Genomic DNA, 20,631 nt, shown 5'->3' with positions numbered 1-20,631 from the left:
TTTCCAAGAATGATTATGTGATTTAACAAACAATTCCCAGGGATATTATCGGAAATACCAAAGAGGATTGTTACCTCATCAAGCTCATCAATTTTCATATTGTAAGTATTTAACCAAGAAATAACCGAAAGCCAAAAGTTTTTAGTGTAGGTACAGCTGATTAGAAGATGCTCAAGAGTTTCTTCGTGATCTCCACAAAAGGTACACATCGGAGAAGGAACCAAATTCATTTTATGTAGGATTTTATTGGTGTAGAGAATATGATTTAAGATTTTGTATTGAAAGGCTCTCGTTCTGGTGTCAAGAATAGTAGTTTTGCACCATGCAGCAGTTTTGCAATGCTATTACAGTAGATATAGTTCAGCATGTGACATGATGCTGTTGTTATGGAAATCAGTACACCACAATCATCTCTCTCTGTTCTCCTATCCTCCAACTCCTAAGAGTAACAAGAATCTAATTTCTCACAAGAGTATCACCCCTGAATCAAACATTAAGCCATTAGGTTAAAGGAAATAATTGTAAACTCAAAAAGCTCTCGATTTTCAGACAAATTCTTTGTGTGAGTACTGTTGGGAATGTCTAGAAAACAGTGTGGAGAATTTGCTTACTGATCTTGAGGTTACTCGAAAAAAGGCTTACTCAAAATTTAATTAAAAACTCCAGATAGATCAATCATTCCATCAAAAGAAAAAAAAAGTTTGCGAAGAAATTGCTGTTGATAGAGCCTTCGTGTGATTAAAGAGGATCTGTAAAACGCTAAGTTGTATAATGAATGATTTGGTAAATCAAAGTTTGATTACCTGAAAGTTATGGTAGTTCATTTGGAACAAGGATGGCTATGTATTAAAACCAAAAAGAATTTAAATTAATGCTCAAATGCCAGCTACCTTCATTGAGTAGGAGTTGAATCGTTAGAATTTAATCCTCCACTGCAAAATTCAATCAATCAAATAAAAGATTTTTGTACTTCTGTACAAATAACTTGTTTATCCAGTTCTAAGCTGGTTTGTTAAAGTTGCAAAAATTGTTTTTGATTTTCCAGCAATTTTAATTATTTACTGGTAATGATTCTTGAAATCTGATTGGCTGTTGTGTTTTAGTGATAAAAGCTCCAATAATGACTGCAAAAAAGATGCGATTTAGTGAAAAAAATGGTGTAATTTGTAAACGAAATTGCACCAATGAGAGCCAATCAGATTGCATGGATCATAATTTTAAAATGGATGTAATAAATTTGAATATCTCACCAAAAAACCAATTAATAAATTTATTAAAGAAATAACAGAATCTGTCAGAATAAATAAATTGATCTAATCACGTGTCCGTTATCAAGCAAACATGAAATGGAAAAGAGAAAAAATACCAATCACTTTTGAACGACCAAGACGGGTTGTATTCAAAGCTATCTACCCTCGTGTGCGGCAAGGGGGTGGGGGCACAGGCGTGAAATTTTCAACATGATCTCGAGACCGAAATTACGATTATCGTTATTTCTAAATTGGCACCAAATTTATGGATATAGTAATTTCGTGGCACGCTTTACCAATCCTCTTTAAACGTGTTAAATAAAGAGAAGGACTCGGTTCCACTGTCTTACAACATTCAAGATGGCGGAGGAAAGGGGTAAATGTGCGTTCAGTTGTGATCAGCATGATCTCGACACCAAAATAACGATTACCGTTATTTCTAAATTGGCCCTGAAATAACGAATATCATAATTTCAGTGCATGTCTGAGACCTTCGGGCTCGAAGCTTGGGAACTAGTATTCAGGGAAAGATAAAATGGCGGCTTACGGCGGCGAAGGAAACCTCAGTAGTTTAATGTTTAGCGTGAAAAGGCTTGGGTGTTGTGATCTGGTTCTCAAGTAAAAAAAAAATCACGGTCTGCAATGGCCCTACCACCTTTTGAACAACAAGAAAACATTGAAACGGTGGTAAAAAGCAGCAAGTTTCGAAGTCTAAACGAAAGATGGGTAAGCTGAGTTTCAGTCAAATATCATGACATTTGGGATGTAATTTCGATACCGAATAAATAGTTCTACATGGTTATACACGCATAGGATTCTGTTGTGTTCACGTGAAGGCCATTTCAGCTATTCCTGCCACTTGTAAGTGGTAGGAAATAAAAGATATGTATAGTTGTTTCGTATTGAAGCCCTGTGAAATCAAAAATTTGATCTATTTCTTCTTTGTTTTAGGTGGTCATTATCCATTACTTTTGGAAGTCGATGCTGATGAGAAAGAAAAAATGTTTATGATTATTTCTTCTCTCGAACATTTTACTATTTAGGTACCAAATAATCTTCATACTGAAGATCATTGCATCCATTATGAAAAAATTACCCTTGATTGCTTTGTCAACTGGAATGTATAATGTAATATACCTTGTGATTTGTGGGATTTTCACAAGTAAACTAGAAATACTTGAAGAGGGTAATGATGTACTTAATGCAGAGCATTTGGTACAAAGTCTGCTTTGCTGTAATCTACCTGAAGGTGCTTTTTATATGCTAGTAAGACTTGCACAGCCCAGTCAAAATGTTTTTGAGTAGTAGAAAAGCTGGCCAAACCTCTTCCTGAAAAGCAGTCTGAAAAATGTGAAGTTAGCGGAAGGTACTTCATTGTAGGCGGCCAAATTGTAAGCTGCCAGCCCATTTTGAGTGAGCAGTAAAACTCAAGATTGGCTATTTTAGCTAATTTTATTGAGAACCAAATTCCCAGCAACGGGCACAATTTTACTGGGCTATTTGTTATTTAACTACTTAGTAATATTCTTATTAAAATTTACTGCATTCCTTTCTAATAATTTGCTGTTGATTGTATGCTGTATATAGCTTATGATTTGTGTGATTTTCACAAGTAAATTAGAAATACCTGAAGATGGTAATGATGTACTAGATAATGTACTTGATGCAAAGCTATTTTGGTGCAAAGTGTGTGCCTTGTCTGTAGGTGATTTTGCATGCTAATAAGACTTGTAATTCAAATAATACACATCAGCTGGAGTGGGAATATTAAAAGAAAAATAATAATATTTAGCTATACCAAGTTCTGGTTTTATGTCCAAAGTGTGTGCCTTGTCCATAGGTGATTTTGCATGCTAATAAGACTTGTAATTCAAATAATACACATCAGCTGGAGTGGGAATATTAAAAGAAAAATAATAATATTTAGCTTTACCAAGTTCTGGTTTTATGTCCAAATTAAGCACTTAGTTGAAGATCACTGCACTGCTCAGGTCCAGAAGGCTGAAAGAGTACTGTCTGCTGTTAGTTTGATTTTTGTCATTTCTATTGATTTATTTTATTTATCAATGTTTCTTTGAATTGTAATTCATTGATCTCTTTCAATAGTGCAGGTTCGCTCATGTAACCTAATCTCCCACTTATGTATGTATGTATGGATGAGCTCAGTCAAAATGTTTTTGAGTGGAAGGCAAGCTGGTGATAGTAATAGGCAGCAGAGGCTGAATCTTGTCTTGAATGGAAGTGTGAAAAGTGTGAAGTTAGCGGCAGCTATATTGTGGCAGGCAGCCAAATTGTCAGCTGTGGCACATTTTGACTGGGCTGATTGTGTGTAGTATATATGTGCACTTCTTTTAGGGTGTTAAACAGGTTAAAGTACCAAGAAATCCTCTGTGATAACTTGATAATTCAAGATGTAAAAATTTTAAATAATAAGGTAAAGCTTGATCATTCTTAAGAGTTTCCATTTGTTCTGGAAATTTGGGGGAGGGTCAGGGGAGCATTATTTATACATAAATAATGTACATAAAAAGTAAAAAAAAAGGCCCAAGGTAAAATCCCAATTTGTTTTAAGAGTTAATTTTATTAAGAGAAAACCCTGGATATAGCTTGGGATTTGTGTGATTTTCAAAAATTGTTAGGAACCTTGTTAATTTTCAGCTTCAAGAACACAAGTACATAATCTTTAGTGCAGCCCTCTTTTCTCCCCGCCATAATTCTAATTTTTTTTATCAAGTTTCCTTTTTCTTGTGTTCAATTAATTTATTGTCTTTACAGGTGAAATTTTAATATCTGCTAGCACAATTATCTCTGCTAAGAGTGTCTACCATCACTCTTGCCGGTCTCAAGCCCAAAACGCTGCAAACTAGCTGAAACTACATGTATTTCGTAAAATTGCAATGAAATCTATCTAAAAACACCAAAATCCGGCAGAACGCACGAGTTTTTGCCAAATTTTACGCAAAAGTTGACAAAAGCGCTCAATTCGACCTATAAATCACTTTTTTTTTTTTTTGCAAAAATCAGCCTATTATACATTCAAAAGCACGATGTCTTTAGCAAAATAGGGATACAATCCATGTGAAAACACTTATTCCAGCTAAAACGCAGTGTTCTCAGTAAAATTTGGGGAAAAAACGCGTAAAAACCGTCAGAAACACAACAAATTGGGCTGATTTTACCCACTTTTTGTGTAAATAGTTGCCAAAACCCTCTAAACTAGCTGGAACTACATGTTTTTCACAAGATCGCCATAAAATCTTGAAACGTTGCTTTAGGGACCTTTATGCCTCCAAAACGAGTTTTTACTTTAAAAAAAATGGAATGAACAAAGATGTTAAAGGGGAAAAAGCTGTGAGAAAGGAGAAGTTTAGTGTTGCTGTTTGATATGCCGCCCAGATATATCAATTTATTAATTTAACGCCTTTAGCCGTGGGCAGAAGTTTTTCTCTAGACTAAGAGGACCCTCCCTATGTTGACGAACCTCAATAACTCGTTGATTTTACTGTTTTTACACAGATTTGATTTTAACCATATTCGCCAAAATAACTGCCAAAACACGGCAAACCAGTATCTCGGCCAAGAGCGATATTGGCCATTTCACACATCCTTATTAGATATGAATTTTATTAAAGATTGTCATTCTAGCATATGTTGGCTAGTTACCACAGGTTTCTTGATTTTCATGGGAAAGTGGCATTGGTTGGTACCATGACCAATCTCCTCGACTTTCCCATGATTTTCATAGGATGTTAGCGACCCATACTTCGAACCTCAGTTGTTTTTTTTTTTTTTACATTGGCGCGAGTTTCACAACTTTCTTGTGGTTTGGCATTGACTCAGAGTTGGGCTTATTTTTATGGCTAATCCATCGGCGACTTTCTCATGATTTTCTTGGGTTCTCAACAGTGACACGCACTTTGGAACCATAATTTTATAAATATGTCAACACTGGCAAATACTGCTAAAATCTACACTCTACTAAACTCCATGTACCACAATATCCACACAACTGCGTGTGCCTACTTGAAAATCCTAACCCTAACCCTAAAACTATCCAGTTAGCCTAGTATTGTATTGCTGGTTTGAGTGACTAAACTGGCTCAAATGATCCAGCTGCTTAAAAATCTAAGCACAGAGTAAGTTTAAAAGATTCAATTTTGTAAGGTTTCGAAACAGTTCCAAAATTAACATGCACATAGCTCAGTGTAAAACATCGAAGCTTCTAGGACTTCTTATGATTCCTACGAACGTACACACCTAATGCACGTCAATTTGCCTTTGTTGTCCTCGAACGATCACGTCTTCATGGTAACGTGGTGTAAGAACTGTACAGCACTTTATAAATATATGTTTTACTTGACGGTAAAAGTCTGAATCCGTACAAGGAAACGTAACGGAAACAGGCGATGATAATATTCCGTTGACAGAAATGCAACGGAAACGTGTCGTCATATTTCCGTTCAGGAATCATAACGGAAACATAACAGGTCCAAGGAAGAAGTGAATGATGTGGAAACATAGAGTTTCATTTTTCCGAATTACGGAATCATGCTATTTCGTCCTGTGCTCACTCTAACTCTGTGCTATCCTAAACCTAACCCAAACCCCAAACCAATCCTAAGCTATGGTAAAGGGTTTAAGTCAGGGTTGAGGATAGGGTTAGGGCAGGAGCCCATTACCTGGTTAGGGTTAGAGTTTGGGTTGCTTCGGGTCAGAGGGGTTTAGTGTTACAATCAGGGTTAGGGCTAGGGTAAAATTATGCTTAGAGTTAGCGGGGTTTAGTGTAAGAATTAGGGTTAAGGCTAGGATGAGGCTATGCTTAGGGTTGGCGTTAATATTTTGCTACAAGCATTCAATTGCAGGGTTTTTGGTATTGTGTTTGTAAATTTCAGTAACTACTTGAAAGTTTACTGAAAAACAAACGATAGGCCGACTGGTACACTTACAGGATAGATAGAGAAGGTTGGGGTTAGGGTTAGGGTTAGGGTTAGGGTTAGGGTTAGGTCTAGGTTAAGGGCTATAGGTTAGGGTTTAGGGTTTAGGGTTAGGTTTTAGGGTTAGGTTTTAGGGTTATGGTGTGGGGCTAGGGTTAGGGTTAGGGTTTAGGCTTAGTGTTAGGGTTAGAGGGTCTGCGGTTGAGGTTAGGGCTAGGGTGAAGGTTTGGGGTTAGGGTTTGGGGGTAGGGTCAGTGTTTAGGGTAAGGGTGTAAGCCTCTTCAAAAATTTTTTTAAGAAGATTTTGTCACCTTTTTCACTTAAATAACCACCTGAAGAATTTTGACCAGTTAGATTATTTGAAGCGGTTGGATTAATTTTGATTGGGGTTTAATAACTTTTAGTAGTTGGATGATTATTTTTACCAGTTGAACCACTGTAATATGCTGGATCTTTTTAATTAATGTTACCATCCTTACCTGAATTATTTGAACCAATTTCACTGGTTACACATGCATTATCCAGTTAGACCATTTCAACTGGTTGGATTATTTAAACCAGTTTGTCTATTTTAGATATTGGCATCATTTTATCAAGTTGGATCATGTTAACCAGTCGCACCATTTTACTAAGTGAGATCGTTTCTTCCGATTGGACCATGTCACGTATTTAAAACCTTTTCACCGTTTAAACCATTTTATCTTGTTTTGGCTGGTTGGACCATGTTAACCAGTTGCATCATTTTGACTAGAGTGAAAAGTTCCGTTCTTAACCCGAGCCCTAACCCTAACCCGGGGTTAGGGTTAGGGTTAGGATAGCTCGCAGCTAGAGTTAGGGCTTGGGTAGGGTGGGATTATGATTAGGCTGAGGGTCACAATTTTTTCTGAAAACATCCAATTTTTTTTGGTATTGTGTTTGGCTCTAAACTTTAACAACTACTTGAAAGTTTGCTTGAAATCAAAATATACCATTTTTTGCCAAAATAACTGCCAAAATGCGCAATTCGGGCCTTTTTATCAATTTACACTTGGTTTAAGCTTGGTTTTTGTGTTTTCCCACAGACTCTTAAACTATTTTGCTGAGAACATTTTTTGCAGCGTTTTTAAAACTGAAATAAGCTTATTTTTGCAAAAAAAACAAACGTGTTTTTCAGTCGAATTTAGTGTTTTTGTCAACTTTGGCGAAAATTTTGCAAAAATCGTACATTTCTGCCGTATTTTGGAGTTTTTAGACAGATTTCGTCGCGATCTTGTGAAAAACATGTAGTTTCAAGCTAGTTTTCAGTGTTTTGGCAGTTATCTTGGCAAAAAATGGGTAAGTCAGCGCAATTGTTTTTTTTTTGGTTTTTAAGGTTTTGTTTGCCCAAATTTTACTGAGAACACTGTGTGTTAGCTTGTCTCCATTGTTTTTTCGCAGATTCTATCGCTGTTTTGCTGAAAACATAACGTTTCAGCTTGTTTGCATCGTTTTTGGTCGTGAAATAAGCTAATTTTTGCAAAAGGAAAAAAACCTGTTTTTCAGCCCAAATTGACATAAAGGATACAGAGGAACATTTGCTTATTGCCTTTTTTTTTTGTCCTTACTCATGAAGTTGATTTTGGCATTTCAAACAAAAACTCTGCTAGAGCATTAATTGAATGACATATCATGCACTTACTTTGAAGCAAGAACACTTTTTTTTTAATTCAGAAAAATACCTTTTTATTTTTTTTTAAGGACTGCTGGATATAACCTGTACAACCAAGATGAATTTACATTCATTATTTGTCATAACTTACACTAAATTAGAAATTCAAGTATGAAATGAGGGTACTAGCCCTTTAATAGTGTTCAAAATTTCCATATGCAGGGGTACTTGTGACTACTGGAGAAGAATCAGTCTTTAACCCTTCACCCCCCCCCCCCCAAGGGAGATAATAAGTACAGATATCCTCTTCCCTAGGGGCAACTACCTCAAAAGTGAGTGATCTCAAGGGCCCTCCAAAAACGTTTTCTACAGCAATAACTAAGCTCTACAGAAGCACACTATGCAGACAAAAGGTGTAAGAGAATCAATGAATTCTTTAATTCTTGGTCCCTCCCAGGCCAACCTATTGTACAAATCTCATGACATCTGTTCCAGTTTCATCAGTCAATTTTTCAAGCTTCAAGCTTTTCCTGCAATTATGTACTTGTTCTTGAAGCTGAAAACTAACAAGGTTCCTGTAAATTAAGTTTACATAACAACCTAACAATTTGTGAAAATCACACAAATCCCAAGCTATATCCAGAATTATGCTCTTAATAAAATAAACTTTTAAAGCAAATTGGGATTTTGCCCTAGTTCTTTTTATTTTTTTGTTACTTTTTAAATACATTTGTATAAATAATGCTCCCCTAACTCTCCCCAAAACTTTTAGAACAGATGCAAACTCTTAAGAATGATCAAGCTTTACCTTATTATTAAAAATTTTTACATCTTAGACTACCAAGTTATCACGGAGGTTTTTTTCGGTACTTTGACCTGTTTAACACCTAAAAAGAAGAACACATACATAACACACACACAATCAGCCAGGTCAAAATGTGCTGCAGCCAACAATTTGGCCACCTACAATGAAATAGCTGCCAATTTCACACATGTCAGACTTCTATTCAGGATAAGATTTGGCCTCTGCTGCCTATTACTATTGCCAGCTTGCCTGCCACTCAAAATTTCAACTGAGATTGTACATACATACATGTGGGATTAGGTTACACGAGCGAACCTGCACTATTGAAAGAGGTCAATGAATTATAACTCAAAGAAACATTGATAAATAAAATAAATCAATAGAAATGACAAAAATTAAACTAACAGCAGACAGCTCTTTTTTGGCCTTCGGGGCCTGATCAGTGCAGTGATCTTCAACTAAGTGCTTAATTTGGACATAAAACCAAAACTTGTTTTGGTTAAATATTATTATTTTTCTTTCAATATTCCCATTCCAGCTGATGTATATTATTTGAATAACAAATCTTATTAGCATGTTAAAATCACCTGAGGACAAGGCATACACTTTGTGCCAAAATTGCTTTGCATCAAGTACGTTATCTAGTACATCATTACCATCTTCAGGTATTTCTAATTTACTCCTGAAAATCACACAAATCATAAGCTATATACAGCATACAATTGGCAGCAAATTATTAAAAAGGAATGCAGTAATCTTTAATAATAAGAGTAGCTAAATAACAAATAGCCTAGTCAAAATGTGCCGGTAACCAGGGATTTGGCTTTCCACACAGAACATTTGTTAGGCGTCTAGTCTGGACAAGGTTTGGTCTCTACCTTCTGTTACTATAGCCAGCTTGCCTACTTCTAAAAAACGTTTTGACTAAGCTGAAAAAAATGTTTGAGAGAAAAATGGCCACAACAAGCCCACTTACTGCAAAATAAGAAACATAAAAGTAACACTTCAAATTAATACAGAATATAAGCCTTGCAGGATTTGGCTCTCAATAAAATTAGTTAAAATAGCCGATCTTGAGTTTAACTACTCACTCAAAATGGCCTGACAGCCTGCAATTTGGCCACCTACAATGAAGTATCTTCCACTGACTTCACACCTTTCAGACTGCTTTTCAGGATGAGGTTTGGCCTCTGCTGCCTATAATTACAACAGCCAGCTTGACTACTACTAAAGAACATTTTGACTGGGCTGTGCAAGTGTTACTAGCATATAAAAAGCACCTTCAGGTAGATTACAGCAAAGCAGACTTTGTACCAAATGCTCTGCATTAAGTACATCATTACCCTCTACAGGTATTTCTAGTTTACATGTGAAAATCCCACAAATCTCAAGGTATATTACATCATACATGTTGACAAAGCAATCAGGGGTACATTTTTCATAATAGGATGCAATGGTCTTCAGTATCAAGATTATTTGGTACCTAAATAGTAAAATGTTCGAGAGAAGAAATAATCATAAACATTTTTTCTTTCTCATCAGCATCGACTTCCAAAAGTAATGGATAATGACCACCTAAAACAAAGAAGAAATAAATCAAATTTTTGATTTCACAGGGCTTCAATACGAAACAACTATACATATCTTTTATTTCCTACCACTTACAAGTGGCAGGAATAGCTGAAATGGCCTTCACGTGAACACAACAGAATCCTATGCGTGTATAACCATGTAGAACTATTTATTCGGTATCGAAATTACATCCCAAATGTCATGATATTTGACTGAAACTCAGCTTACCCATCTTTCGTTTAGACTTCGAAACTTGCTGCTTTTTACCACCGTTTCAATGTTTTCTTGTTGTTCAAAAGGTGGTAGGGCCATTGCAGACCGTGATTTTTTTTTTACTCGAGAACCAGATCACAACACCCAAGCCTTTTCACGCTAAATATTAAACTACTGAGATTTCCTTCGCCGCCGTAAGCCGCCATTTTATCTTTCCCTGAATACTAGTTCCCAAGCTTCGAGCCCGCAGGTCTCAGACATGCACTGAAATTATGATATTCGTTATTTCAGGGCCAATTTAGAAATAACGATAATCGTTATTTTGGTGTCGAGATCATGCTGATCACAACTGAACGCACATTTACCCCTTTCCTCCGCCATCTTGAATGTTGTAAGACAGTGGAACCGAGTCCTTCTCTTTATTTAACACGTTTAAAGAGGATTGGTAAAGAGTGCCACGAAATTACTATATCCATAAATTTGGTGCCAATTTAGAAATAACGATAATCGTAATTTCGGTCTCGAGATCATGTTGGAAATTTTACTCGTCACCAAGCTCGTTCCCAGGGTCCTGTTTCTTTCTTCCTCGAGGGAGAAAGGGAGAGGATCCTGGGAACGAGGTTGACGAGTCACGCAATGAGGAGGAAATCATGGCGACCGACTTGGCAGGTATTCTGAAGCAAAAAGCAAAAGAAGCAATTGATGTTTATTCTTCTGACTTATATGATCTAAACAAAAGAATATGGGAAAAACCTGAACTGAATTTTAAGGAGACGTATGCTCACGAGCAACTGACGAAGTTTATGACGGAGCACGGTTTCAATGTAACTCCTCATTACACTTTGGATACGGCTTTCCGAGCTGAGTGCGGAGAGGATGGAGGTCTGACAATTGGCCTGCTTAGGGAATATGATGCTTTACCAGTTGTCGGACATGCTTGTGGACATAATCTGATTGCTGAATCAGGAGTAGCAGCAGCTTTGGGTAAATTCTCCTTCACATGTACAGAGTGCACGGTATCATTGATGAAATGGGCAATTCGAAGACAATGGAGTCAAACTCTGAAAAATTAATGAGTGCGGGAATCTTCTCAAAGATCGTGTTATAATTACACCGTATATTTACGATTTATGCGGTTTTTTGACGAGACCGACGAGATCGAAAAAAAAAAAAATTTAGCAAAAAAAACAAAATAAGATATATTTATCAAACTATTAGTTAGCACTTTGCCAATTTGTTGTCATCAAGACACTTACCTTATTCAGTTATTCTTTGCAAAACAGTATAATCATATAGTAAAAATAGAGTTTGATAAAGCTATGAAATTTAAATGTTTGATATTTCAGTATTAAAAATTAAAGTTAGTCAGTACTATGCGAACTAATAAGATATTCATGTATATTTTTTAGCAGTTGGATTTATAATTGAAATTTGGTAAACTTTTTTATCATCAATCTTGTATTTAAACTCTGGAAATTATATAAAAGATAAAAATAGTGAGTAAAGAACAATAAAGAAGCTTCATGCGTAATTCACCTTTTCTTATTATTTTAATATATGCTTATAGGTCTAAAGATTGCTTTGGAATCAGTTAATCAGAAACCAAAAGTTAAAGTAGTTCTTCTTGGAACTCCTGCAGAGGAAGGAGGAGGGGGAAAGATTTTAATGATCAACAATGGCTGCTTCAAAGATATTGACTTCTGTATGATGGTTCATCCTGCCCCTCATGATGTCCTAAGACCTATAGCTTTGGCGTTCACTGAAGTGACGGTCACATATAAAGGTCATGCTGCCCATGCTGCAGCATTCCCTTGGGAAGGGGTCAATGCATTGGATGCAGCTGTCATGGCTTATACAAGCATAAGTGCACTAAGGCAGCAGATGAAACCTACATGGCGTCTTCATGGCATTATCAGTGAGGGAGGTGTCAAACCCAACATCATTCCTGACCGTGCCCAGCTTCGTTATGCAATTAGAGCTGAGACTAATGAAGAACTTGAAGTATTGAAGGAAAAAGTGGTAAGCTGTTTCCAAGCAGCAGCTAAAGCAACTGGTTAGTAACTTTAATAGGAAAATAATTCATGTTTATAGACTCATTTTGTTTACTTCTGCTGCCCCTGTGGTTTTGCCTAAGTGGTGATTTTGTTATTTTTCTATTTTCAAGGGTGCGAGGTATCTGTGGAATGGGAACCAAGACCTTATTCCAGTTTAGACACAAACAACACACTTGTAGACCTCTATCAAGCTAATGTTGAGACCTTAGGAGTAACTTTCAATCCTTTTGAGGAATATGGCAAGGGCTCAACAGATATGGGCAATGTCTCCCAAGTAGTTCCATCATTTCATGTGATTTACAGTATTGCTACCAACACTGTGAACCATTCCCATGAATTTACAGCAGCAGCAATTACAGAGATTGCCCATAATAAAACATTGATTGCAAGTAAGGGGATGGCCATGACTGCTATTGATGTTCTTTGCAATCCTGAGTTTTTGCAGAAAATAAAGAAGGACTTTAAAAAAACACACCCATCAATGTAACTGATGAATGTTAATTCTTAAGGAGAAATACAATTAAAGCTGCAGAGAGGAAAACAATAATTTGTGTACCTTTCCCAGAGATGAAATTGCCTAAAAAAATTGAGCTTTTGGAATTCTGTGGAGATGACCATGTTCATTTCCATCTGTTGTTTTAAGTGGATATCATGGCCATTTGTCTGCCTGGGCCATTTTCTCATCATTTTGATCCCTTAGAAGGGAAAACCAGCATCTGATTTCTTCTTACAATGTTACCCTCAAATTACACAGCACTGTCATGAGAATAAAGGAATTGATCACCAACTAAAGAAGCTCTTGATTTGAAAACAAATTCTCCTCATCGACACCTTGGGAAATGTATAGAGAACAATAGGTAGAATATGCATACTGTTGTTGAGGTGCAAAGGGTTAATACCCTGGTTAACTTCTAAACTTATCTAATATCTTCTGTATTCATCAATTCCGTAATAACACTTTAACTCCCAATATCTGATTGTTGATTCTCCCCTGTAGCTGCTACACATCTCCTTGTAAACTAGTTATGTGAATTTGATGTTACAGGTAGATCAACATAGCAATTTCTACTTGACAAGTTTGAGTGTTCTCATCATCTGTTTGCTAAATAATGTATAGGTGTTACAGGGAGAAGTTAAATGTTAATCACTTTGGGAGTCAAAGGGTTTATTTAACAAAACAACCAAGATGTCGCCATGGACCTCCTGCCAATGCCAATGATGATGCATTAAGGATAAAGTTACCTTACTAGACATTGAAGTTTCTCAATATTTTTGGTGTTCATAAACACCAAGTGTGATGCTTCTTCTCATGCAGAAACACCCTCCCACTCCTCTTTTATCCCTTTTCGAGCTTTTCATGCTTTTCATTTTCATTTTTTTCCCACTAAGCAAGAGGAGAACTTTCTCTCCATGCTCACTGATACTCCTTTTCTCTTCGGGTCGAGGGTGTCACAGCGGCTACTGAGAAAATTATAGTTTGGATTGTCACAAAGTTTAGGATATTTACTGGAAAATTTTAATGGGGCAAACCCTAATCATAAGTGAGAGCTTTGCACAATTTTTTTCCAGAGTTAGCAAAAGTAGCCCTTCCAAAATGAACACTCCATTGTAATTAGCCATTTAGGTTTGTGGGGTATGTGAAGAGGTGGCGCAAAAAACACGTTTTAACTTCTTTTAAATCGTAAAAAAATTCTTTGGCGATCTTTTTAACTCTGACAGATCATAGCAATACATACATACGTACACATACTTTATTTATGCTCGAAATTCACAGTGTAGCTGTAGAGCTAATATCTTTGAATGAGGTCCTCACAGTCTAACCTTTACAATGGGAAGATGTGTATAAGATCACAGTTCTAGTGTGAATCAATGTTTTGGTTCCATTGTAAACTCTTGCTGCACTGTAATTCCATGACATGATTAGCAAGAAAGATAATTGATTAACTCTCTGGTAGGTGCAAACAAACCTTGATGCTATAATCTGATTGGCGTAAGCAAAATGCCACTCAATAAGCTAACACAGAGTTACTTTTATTTATATTTAAAAACAACAACAACAACAGCAAAACTTAAGAACCTCTTATTTTCCATGCTGTTTACATTTGTTGCCTTATTTGTTTAACCCTTGATAGTCTAACATCACTGCATTATCTACACATATTATACACTGTTTGACAATCGAGAGCTTTTAAGTTTTTAGAGCATTTCCCCCCCTTATTCTCCTGACATTAATGTTATATTTAGGTGTGGTACAGCGAGAAATTCTATAGATGTCAGTAATTCTTATGGTTTAAGGGGTTAAATCTTTGTAAACTTCAAAGGTGATTTCGCTCATATCTCGGTTACTGCGTACCACTTACATGTCCTCATACTTAAATTTTATTTTCCTGACTAAAGAAGAAAGTAGGACCTTCTGGGTCAGTGGACGTTGAAATGGCTCTACAGAGTCGAAATTGTAACAAAGAAGATAGAGTATGCAAGTCGAAGGTATTCATGTAGTTATTGATGAATGAAACTGTGGGATCGCGAAAGTTCGCCGTCACAGACCAGGATGTAGGCATAGAAGTAAAACGTCGTAAATAAGAAGTCCAAAACCAGACGACAGAAAATTATAGGTCAATGGTTGGAAATAAACCCCGAACTCCGAAATCGAATGTCCGAAAGTCGAAAACGGAAATTTGAAGTCCGAAGCCAAAAGTCGAAAACTTAAAATTCGATAGTAGGAGAAACAAACTGCGAAATCGAAATCGAATTTCCGAAGTCGGGAATTAAAAGTCCGAGACGGAAGTCGGAAACTTAAAAGTTGATAGTCGGAAATGAAACTCTGGAAGTGAAATCGAATTTCTATGATCCAGAGTTTGAAATCAGGGGTCAGAATTGCAGATGCAGCATTAATCTGTTGGCCGGTTACAAAACCAATAACAATTTAGTTCATTACACCGTTAAGCATCTAATGATTAAAGGATCATTAAGTCATGAAACCAGAAGTCAATAAGAGTCCATTCAAGAAGTTCTCAAATGATTGCTCGAGGTTGAGTATTGTATGTTCTTAGTTTATGTTTGATTTGTTTTAATTATCCCTTTTTATCTTTTTACTAACTGTCCTTTTTTACTTCTTTACTTAAAAGTTTTAGAGTGATTTATCTATCCTTTATTTTTCTGGGCAAACTTAAACATTTCAATACTTATAATTTTTACTTTTAGACGATCACATAATACAAATATAATAAGAAACTAAAGGTTTAAAAACGTCTTCCCTGCTGATGATCAAATCATACATGGATAATGCAACGATTGCTCTGCTTCCTTGTTGATAACCGTGACATCATGAGGAATAGACACCACAGCTTTTAGACTGCTTCCTTTTTGACAAACACATGATGCATTACCACCACAACTTTTAAACTGCTTCCTTGTTAACAAATGCATGATGCAGAAACTGCAACTTTCAAACTGCTTCCTCGTTGACAAATACATGACGCATTGACACCACAACTTTTAAACTGCTTCCTTGTTAACAAACGCATGATGTAGAAACTGCAACTTTCAAACTGCTTCTTTGTTGACAAACACATGATGCATTGACACCACAACCTTTAAACTGCTTCCTTGTTGACAAACGCATGATGCATTGACACCACAACTTTTAAACTGCTCCTTGTTGACAAAAACATGATACATTGGCAACTTTTAAACTACTTCCTTGTTAACAAACACATGATGGAGAAACTGCAACTTTCAAACTGCTTCCTTGTTAACAAACACATGATGCATTGACACCACAACTTTTAAACTGCGTCCTTGTTAACAAACACATGATAACTGCAACTTTTAAACTGCTTCCCTGTTAACAAACACAGGATGCATTGATACTGCAACATTTAAACTGCTTCCTTGTTAACAAACACATGATGCATTGACACCACATGCACAACTTATAAACTGCCTGCTTTTTGACAAACACGATGCATTGACACCACAACTTTTAAACTGCTTCCTTGTTAACAAACACATTATAACTGCAACTTTTAAACTACTTCCTTGTTGAAAAACACATGATGCATTAAAACTGCAACATTTAAACTGCTTCCTTGTTAACAAACACATGATGCAGACACCACAACTTTTGAACTGCTTCCTCGTTGACAACACATGATGCTTTGACACCACAATTTTTTACTGCGTCCTTGTTAACAAACACATGATAACTGCAACTTTTAAACTGCTTCCTTGTTTAAAAACACATGATGCATTAATACTGCAACATTTAAACTGCTTCCTTGTTAACAAACATATGATGCAGACACCACAACTTTTAAACTGCGTCCTTGTTAACAAACACATGATAACTGCAACTGTTAAACTGCTTCATTGTTAACAAACACATGATGCATTGACACCACAACTTTTAAACTGCTTCCTTGTTAACGAACACATAATGCATTGACACCACGTGCACAACTTGTAAACTGCCTACTTGTCGACAAACACGATGCATCGACACCACAACTTTTGAACTGCTTCCTTTTTAACAAACACATGATGCATCGACACTGCAACTTTTGAAATGCTTCCTTTGTAACAAACACATGATGCATCGACACCACAACTTTTAAACTGTTTCCTTGTTAACAAACACATGATGCAATGCCACCACAACTCTTAAACTGCCAGCTTGTCGACAAACACATGATGCATCGACACCACAACTTTTGAACTGCTTCCTTTTTAACAAACACATGATGCATCGACACCACAACTTTTGAACTGCTTCCTTTTTAACAAACACATGATGCATCGACACCACAACTTTTGAACTGCTTCCTTGTTAACAAACACATGATGCATTGACACTGCAACTTTTGAACTGATTTCTTGTTGACAAACACATGATGCACAGGTACCACAACTTCGAAAGAAGATGGTGGGTTCAAAGCTTACAAAGAAACACACCTAGAAAAAGAGAGAGAAAGAATAATATCAGTGATATCACTGAGGAATAGACACATACATACACTGCCAGTTTAACCAAAGCTTCATTTGATCCACAGGAGCAATGCAGATTTATTCTAATAACAGGATTTCATTTTTCGTACAGTTTAAGTCAAAACTGTCTTTCACCCTTATCCGTGCGTGTCGATAAGTGCCTTTTGAAATCAAGCCTTTGTAAGATGTGATTTTTCGAATTTTTCCTTTGATAAGATGAAAGGAAAGTTCCACCGTAGGTCGGCTGAAATATAGAAATCATGTAGACACATTCGTGTCTTGCTGCGGGAAAGGAGCTCGTAACAAAAATGCCTAAACTTTTTCGTCAGGATAATATTGTTTAAGGTGTTGCTTTGTTTCTTTTTCTTTTAGTTTGAATCTTTGTCAACTTTGCGAAAATAAACTTGGTTGGGGATTTTTCTTTTTTATTACCTTAGCATAACATCTACGGTACCAAGTGCCTTCTGTCATCCAACTTGTCCGCTTGGGGAAAATTATGATTTTCCAGCTGAAAAGAAGAGTACTTGGAGTAAATTAATTATACTACAGTTGCATTAATCAACTAAATTAAATGCAAAGGACGATATATTTGTTACAGCTAACACCTTCATTATAAGCGCAGAGAGATGCGTATTTTATAACAAGTACAGTTTGTACATACTTAATAAACAACCTGCGTATCTCATTCCAGTCTTAGCTGAACAGCTAAGCAGCACTCCCTACATGAGGAGCTCTGGTGAATGGTCCTCTTCATGGCTGCCTTAAATACCAAATTGATTTGGGCTATCACTTCATGATTGTCGCTGAAGCATACTTACACTTCTCCACCTGTTTAAGTACTAAATTTCAGTTGCATTTGGTACCAGAGGGTGAGACCGAAGTATGGGCAATCTGCACTGCACCTCTCCTCGGGACGCGAAAATAAACAAGCACTGAGTGGAGTGCACGAAACTCTCCACGCAGCTGGGATCACCTTATTTGGGCTGACTGCTTGAGGTTGGAATCCTCACAAGGGACTCATATCGTAATTTTTTTTCTTTTACTATCCTATATATAGTACCATTTACTTTTTGTGATCCAACTTGCCCCTTGGGAGCAAAGTGTCTTTTTCTGGAACACGATCCTTGAGCTGAAAAAGAAGAGTACTTGAGGTAAATGACTTGAGCTGACAGACGTCCACATCAAATTGAAATATCTTAAACTCATCCTCTCTCTCTGTTGTAAACATTTAGATACTAAACATTCCAAAAATAGGGGTCAGAAATATAGAAAAACATATGAATAAATTAATAAAAATTTGAAAGAGGGAAAATATGTCTACTTCTAAGCTACATTTCTTTTCTTTTAGTGGCACCTTTAGTGCTATTCATGAAGAAATTTTCTTTGATTATTGTGAGCAACGGGGGGAAATAATTGCATCAAATTGTTTCTTTGTTTTTGGTTTGATTCGTTTGTTTTGTAATGAGTTTTATCATTTCATTTTTCGTACTAAAGAATTAAATATTAGGCTTAAAATGGTTATGACCTAGAACTTTCTTTTCTTCAAGAAATATACATTTCATGATTGTCACTGAAATATACTTGCAGTTCTCCACCAGTTTGAATCCAAAAGTTCACTTTCATTTGATATTTAACTTAAAGATGACATATTTATGATTTTAACAGTTCAATTATTCTTCATGAATCTTCGACATCTCTGATTTAATCCTTACCTGAACAGCTGAGCAGCTGTCCAAATTTGTAAAGATGTATTGATTGGTCCACTAGATCGCTGGCTTAAATTTACAAGGTGTCTGATTTCAGCAAAACCATAACTGCATCTGAATAACCTGTTGATCACACACTCAGAAACGAACAAAATACATATGTCAGTGTGAAAAAAACAATAACTGCACCAGGTTTGTAAAATTTAGCAGGTAGAGTATCTGACAGCGAAAATGGTAGATCTGACGTTTGAATGCTCATAAAAGTCGACCACAAATTTTCATTTAATACTTTTTACGGAACGTTCTAGATCCTCAACCGTACATATAAAAGCAGACCTTGTCACTAGATGTAGCGAGTAGTTTAAAAGCTGGTATAGCCCGACAGATATCAATAAAGGTGTATGCTGCGGAATAAAAGACGTCCACACTTCATGGTGTCAGGAAGTGGATTACAAAATTGAAGACAGATTTCGTCGATCCAAGCGAAGACAGAAGAATTAATCGCGGGCGCTAAAAGAATCTAGCGGTGTTATTGGACTGACCGGAAGCCTTAGCACTGCCACTTGTGAAATTTGAATTGAATTTCGAGGTTCACACATTGAGGAAACTGTATTTCTGCGAAAGGCCAGAGCCTAGCATACACTTAGCGAACGTCTCACGAGGAAAAAAAAAGAATTCACAGGATGGATTATCAAGAGGACCCTTCCGTGCAAGAGAATCCTCCAAAAGCACCTCTTGCGCAACCTGTTGTGCCACCTACACAGATGATGATGTACAGTCAGTTACCAACGCCACCTCCAGTCTCAAGGGGAACCTGGCAGAGAATTGGACTTTTTTCAGAGAGAGTTGGGAGAGCTATAAGATAGCAACTGAACTTGATAAGAAACCCAAGCCAGTCATTTGGAAACTCTTAAGATAGTTCTGGGAAGAGAGACTTAACAAATAGCTAAAAAATCTGCCTGTAGCTGATCCCACAAATCCTGATAGCTTCTTGCAAGCCCTGACGCAGCATTTTGAACAACAGAGGAATATTATTTTCGAGTGTTACCCGTTCAACAGTGCCAACCAAGAAAATGAAAATATCGATCAATACCTTGACAGACTGCGAAAGCTAGCGTCAACCTGTGCTTATGGCGCTCTGTGTGACGAACTGATTCGAGACAGACTGGTCATTGAAATCGAAAGCCATGAAGTCAGAATACGACTACTCCGTGAGAAAGCTGTCACTCTCAATATAGCCTTAGACATAATTAGAGCTGCAGAAATAGCCAGCGATCAACTGAAAAAAGATTGATGGAGAAATAGAAACTTGGGTACACGCTGTCAAGTACAAAGGAAAGAAACCAGATTTTACACGACGAGTAGAAACGGTGAAATAATGTAAATATTGTAGAACGAACCACAATTTGCGCCAGTGTCCGGCTTATGGAAAAATATGCAGCAAGTGTAACATGAAGAACCATTTTGCTAAGATGTGCAGAAGT

The 20,631-nt window shown here is 36.7% G+C and overlaps 1 protein-coding gene and 2 long non-coding RNA genes across 3 annotated transcripts; 2 read left to right on the top strand and 1 right to left on the bottom strand.

Annotated features, from left to right (window-relative positions):
• The first annotated feature begins 1,600 nt into the window (after positions 1-1,600).
• LOC149047854 (uncharacterized) lies at positions 1,601-3,047 on the top strand. Its single transcript, XR_016185082.1, has 2 exons — positions 1,601-1,976; positions 2,202-3,047. It is a non-coding gene; the product is annotated as an uncharacterized LOC149047854 (long non-coding RNA).
• A 7,970-nt stretch (positions 3,048-11,017) lies between these two features.
• LOC113664155 (xaa-Arg dipeptidase) lies at positions 11,018-13,531 on the top strand. The gene is made up of 3 exons (XM_027179750.2): positions 11,018-11,385; positions 11,969-12,454; positions 12,566-13,531. The coding sequence occupies exons 1-3, from the start codon at positions 11,052-11,054 to the stop codon at positions 12,940-12,942; spliced, it is 1,197 nt and encodes a 398-aa protein (XP_027035551.2). The 5' UTR covers positions 11,018-11,051; the 3' UTR covers positions 12,943-13,531.
• Positions 13,532-17,269: 3,738 nt separating this feature from the next.
• LOC149047853 (uncharacterized) lies at positions 17,270-19,290 on the bottom strand. Its single transcript, XR_016185083.1, has 4 exons — positions 19,154-19,290; positions 18,509-18,570; positions 17,874-17,949; positions 17,270-17,408 (listed from the first exon to the last, which is right to left on the bottom strand). It is a non-coding gene; the product is annotated as an uncharacterized LOC149047853 (long non-coding RNA).
• Between the last annotated feature and the right edge of the window lie 1,341 nt (positions 19,291-20,631).

This window comes from Pocillopora damicornis, chromosome 3, assembly GCF_964200805.1.
Source record: "Pocillopora damicornis chromosome 3, jaPocDami1.2, whole genome shotgun sequence".
Lineage (NCBI taxonomy): Eukaryota > Metazoa > Cnidaria > Anthozoa > Scleractinia > Pocilloporidae > Pocillopora > Pocillopora damicornis.
The sequence above is the reverse complement of the archived record's forward strand: the minus strand, read 5'-3'. Positions and strand labels throughout refer to the sequence as shown.

Coding starts and splice junctions, on each gene's coding strand:
- LOC113664155 (XM_027179750.2), top strand. CDS start 11,052: ATGGCGACCGACTTGGCAGGTATTCTGAAGCAAAAAGCAAAAGAAGCA. Junction 11,386..11,968: donor AGGAGTAGCAGCAGCTTTGG/GTAAATTCTCCT, acceptor ATATGCTTATAG/GTCTAAAGATTGCTTTGGAA. Junction 12,455..12,565: donor AGCAGCAGCTAAAGCAACTG/GTTAGTAACTTT, acceptor TCTATTTTCAAG/GGTGCGAGGTATCTGTGGAA.